The sequence below is a fragment of the Gobius niger genome (genome assembly GCF_951799975.1).
Source record: "Gobius niger genome assembly, contig: SCAFFOLD_50, whole genome shotgun sequence".
Taxonomy (NCBI): Eukaryota; Metazoa; Chordata; class Actinopteri; order Gobiiformes; family Gobiidae; genus Gobius; species Gobius niger.
This window is the reverse complement of record NW_027639073.1, coordinates 44,527-46,771: the sequence shown is the minus strand read 5'-3', so window position 1 is coordinate 46,771 and position 2,245 is coordinate 44,527. Positions and strand designations below refer to the sequence as shown.

Below are 2,245 nucleotides of genomic sequence, written 5' to 3'. Positions count from 1 at the left end.
CTGCTAACCTTTAGCTTGAACTGTTAAATGACCAACAGCTTCCTCTGGAATAATCCAAGCCATTCACGTAAAATCCATGTGAAGTAAAAGCGTATCTGACTCATATTTATCATAAATATTCCACTGTCTCATGAGTCTGTTTGGTTTTTATCGTAGAAATACTTTATTCCCGGAGTTTCGCGAACTTTTAGCAGATGTAGTCACTCAATCTGCTGGCGCTTCAGACACCGGGTTGTGACCTACTTTCGGGTCTCTGAGCTCACGCCAATAAATAAATTCAGATAAAAAAACAAAACAAAAACATATCTGCAGCCGCAGCGCGCGTGACGTCACGCAGCGCTGAGAAAGTCGTGTCTTGTGTCCGAATCGCCAACAGAATCAGTGACTAAATAGTGACTGTATAGTGCGGGCCTATGTAGTGAATGAGGGGTTAGGGGATAGTGTGGACATTCGGATACAGCCTGAGTCTCTGTAGAAAAAACACTTGTTTCCGTTTATTCTGAAGTCACTTCCTGATTAAAACGTGTCGAGCTCCGGCCGCGCTCCCAGAATGCACTGCGGCGGCGCGGCGTCTGGTCAGCGGAGACTTGGGGACCTGAGTCAGGCACTTCCTGTTGTCTTTAGGCTCCGCCCTCCTGAGCGCGGGCGTCAGCGGCGGCACTGGAGCGGTCTGTGGGCGGGGCTGTGTGAAGCTCGGCCCTCTCATTGGTCCGTTGCCGGTCTGTGGGCGGGGCTGTGTGAAGCTCGGCCCTGTCATTGGTCCGCTCCCGGTCTGTGGGCGGGGCTGTGTGAAGCTCGGCCCTCTCATTGGTCCGCTCCCGGTCTGTGGGCGGGGCTGTGTGAAGGTCGGCCCCTCCCTCTCCTCCTCGGCCAATCGCACGCTGTTCCTGCCGTAGAGGCGGCGCTCGTAGCTCAGCAGCTGCTCCCAGAATCCCCGGTTGAGGCGAACGTGCGGCCGCTTGTCTCTGACGAGGGCGTGGGCCTGACTCAGCGTGGCGCCTCTGAACCTCATGAGGTACGCCATGACGAGCGTGGGCGAGCGGCTCATGCCCGCCGCGCAGTGCACCAGCGTGTTGCCCGCGCGGTTGCCGTGGATACGCTCGGCCACGCGGTCGAAGTGGCGGTCGAGGCGAGCGGTCGGGAGGTCGGACACGGGGACGCGCAGCACCTCCACGCCAGGGGGCGGGGCCGGGGCGTGGCACAGCGTGGCGTTTACGATCAGCGTGATGCCCGAGCGAGACACGAGCGGAGCGTCCTCGGCCACCGAGGCGCCGCTGAGGAAGAGCGAGGGCAGGATCTGAGACAGCGCCATCTGCAGGAGAGGAGGAGCATATGTGTTACAGCGCCATCTACAGGAGAGGAGGAGCATATGTGTTACAGCGCCATCTACAGGAGAGGAGGAGCATATGTGTTACAGCACCATCTACAGGAGAGGAGGAGCATATGTGTTACAGCACCATCTACAGGAGAGGAGGAGCATATGTGTTACAGCACCATCTACAGGAGAGGAGGAGCATATGTGTAACAGCACCATCTACAGGAGAGGAGGAGCATATGTGTAACAGCGCCATCTACAGGAGAGGAGGAGCATATATGTAACAGCGCCATCTACAGGAGAGGAGGAGCATATGTGTTACAGCACCATCTACAGGAGAGGAGGAGCATATATATGTGTAACAGCGCCATCTACAGGAGAGGAGGAGCATATGTGTTACAGCACCATCTACAGGAGAGGAGGAGCATATGTGTAACAGCACCATCTACAGGAGAGGAGGAGCATATGTGTAACAGCACCATCTACAGGAGAGGAGGAGCATATGTGTTACAGCGCCATCTACAGGAGAGGAGGAGCATATGTGTAACAGCACCATCTACAGGAGAGGAGGAGCATATGTGTAACAGCGCCATCTACAGGAGAGGAGGAGCATATATATGTGTAACAGCGCCATCTGCAGGAGAGGAGGAGCATATATATGTGTTACAGCACCATCTACAGGAGAGGAGGAGCATATGTGTAACAGCGCCATCTACAGGAGAGGAGGAGCATATGTGTTACAGCGCCATCTACAGGAGAGGAGGAGCATATGTGTTACAGCGCCATCTACAGGAGAGGAGGAGCATATGTGTTACAGCGCCATCTACAGGAGAGGAGGAGCATATGTGTTACAGCGCCATCTACAGGAGAGGAGGAGCATATGTGTAACAGCACCATCTACAGGAGAGGAGGAGCATATGTGTAACAGCA

General features: G+C 54.9%; 1 protein-coding gene across 1 annotated transcript; it reads right to left on the bottom strand.

Annotated features, from left to right (window-relative positions):
- Nucleotides 1-505: 505 nt before the first annotated feature.
- LOC306982936 (dual specificity phosphatase 21) lies at nt 506-1,312 on the bottom strand (the record flags this gene model as incomplete). The annotated part of the gene is made up of 1 exon (XM_079583381.1): nt 506-1,312. One exon carries the CDS (start codon nt 1,310-1,312, stop codon nt 506-508), a length of 807 nt encoding a protein of 268 aa, XP_079439507.1.
- Between the last annotated feature and the right edge of the window lie 933 nt (nt 1,313-2,245).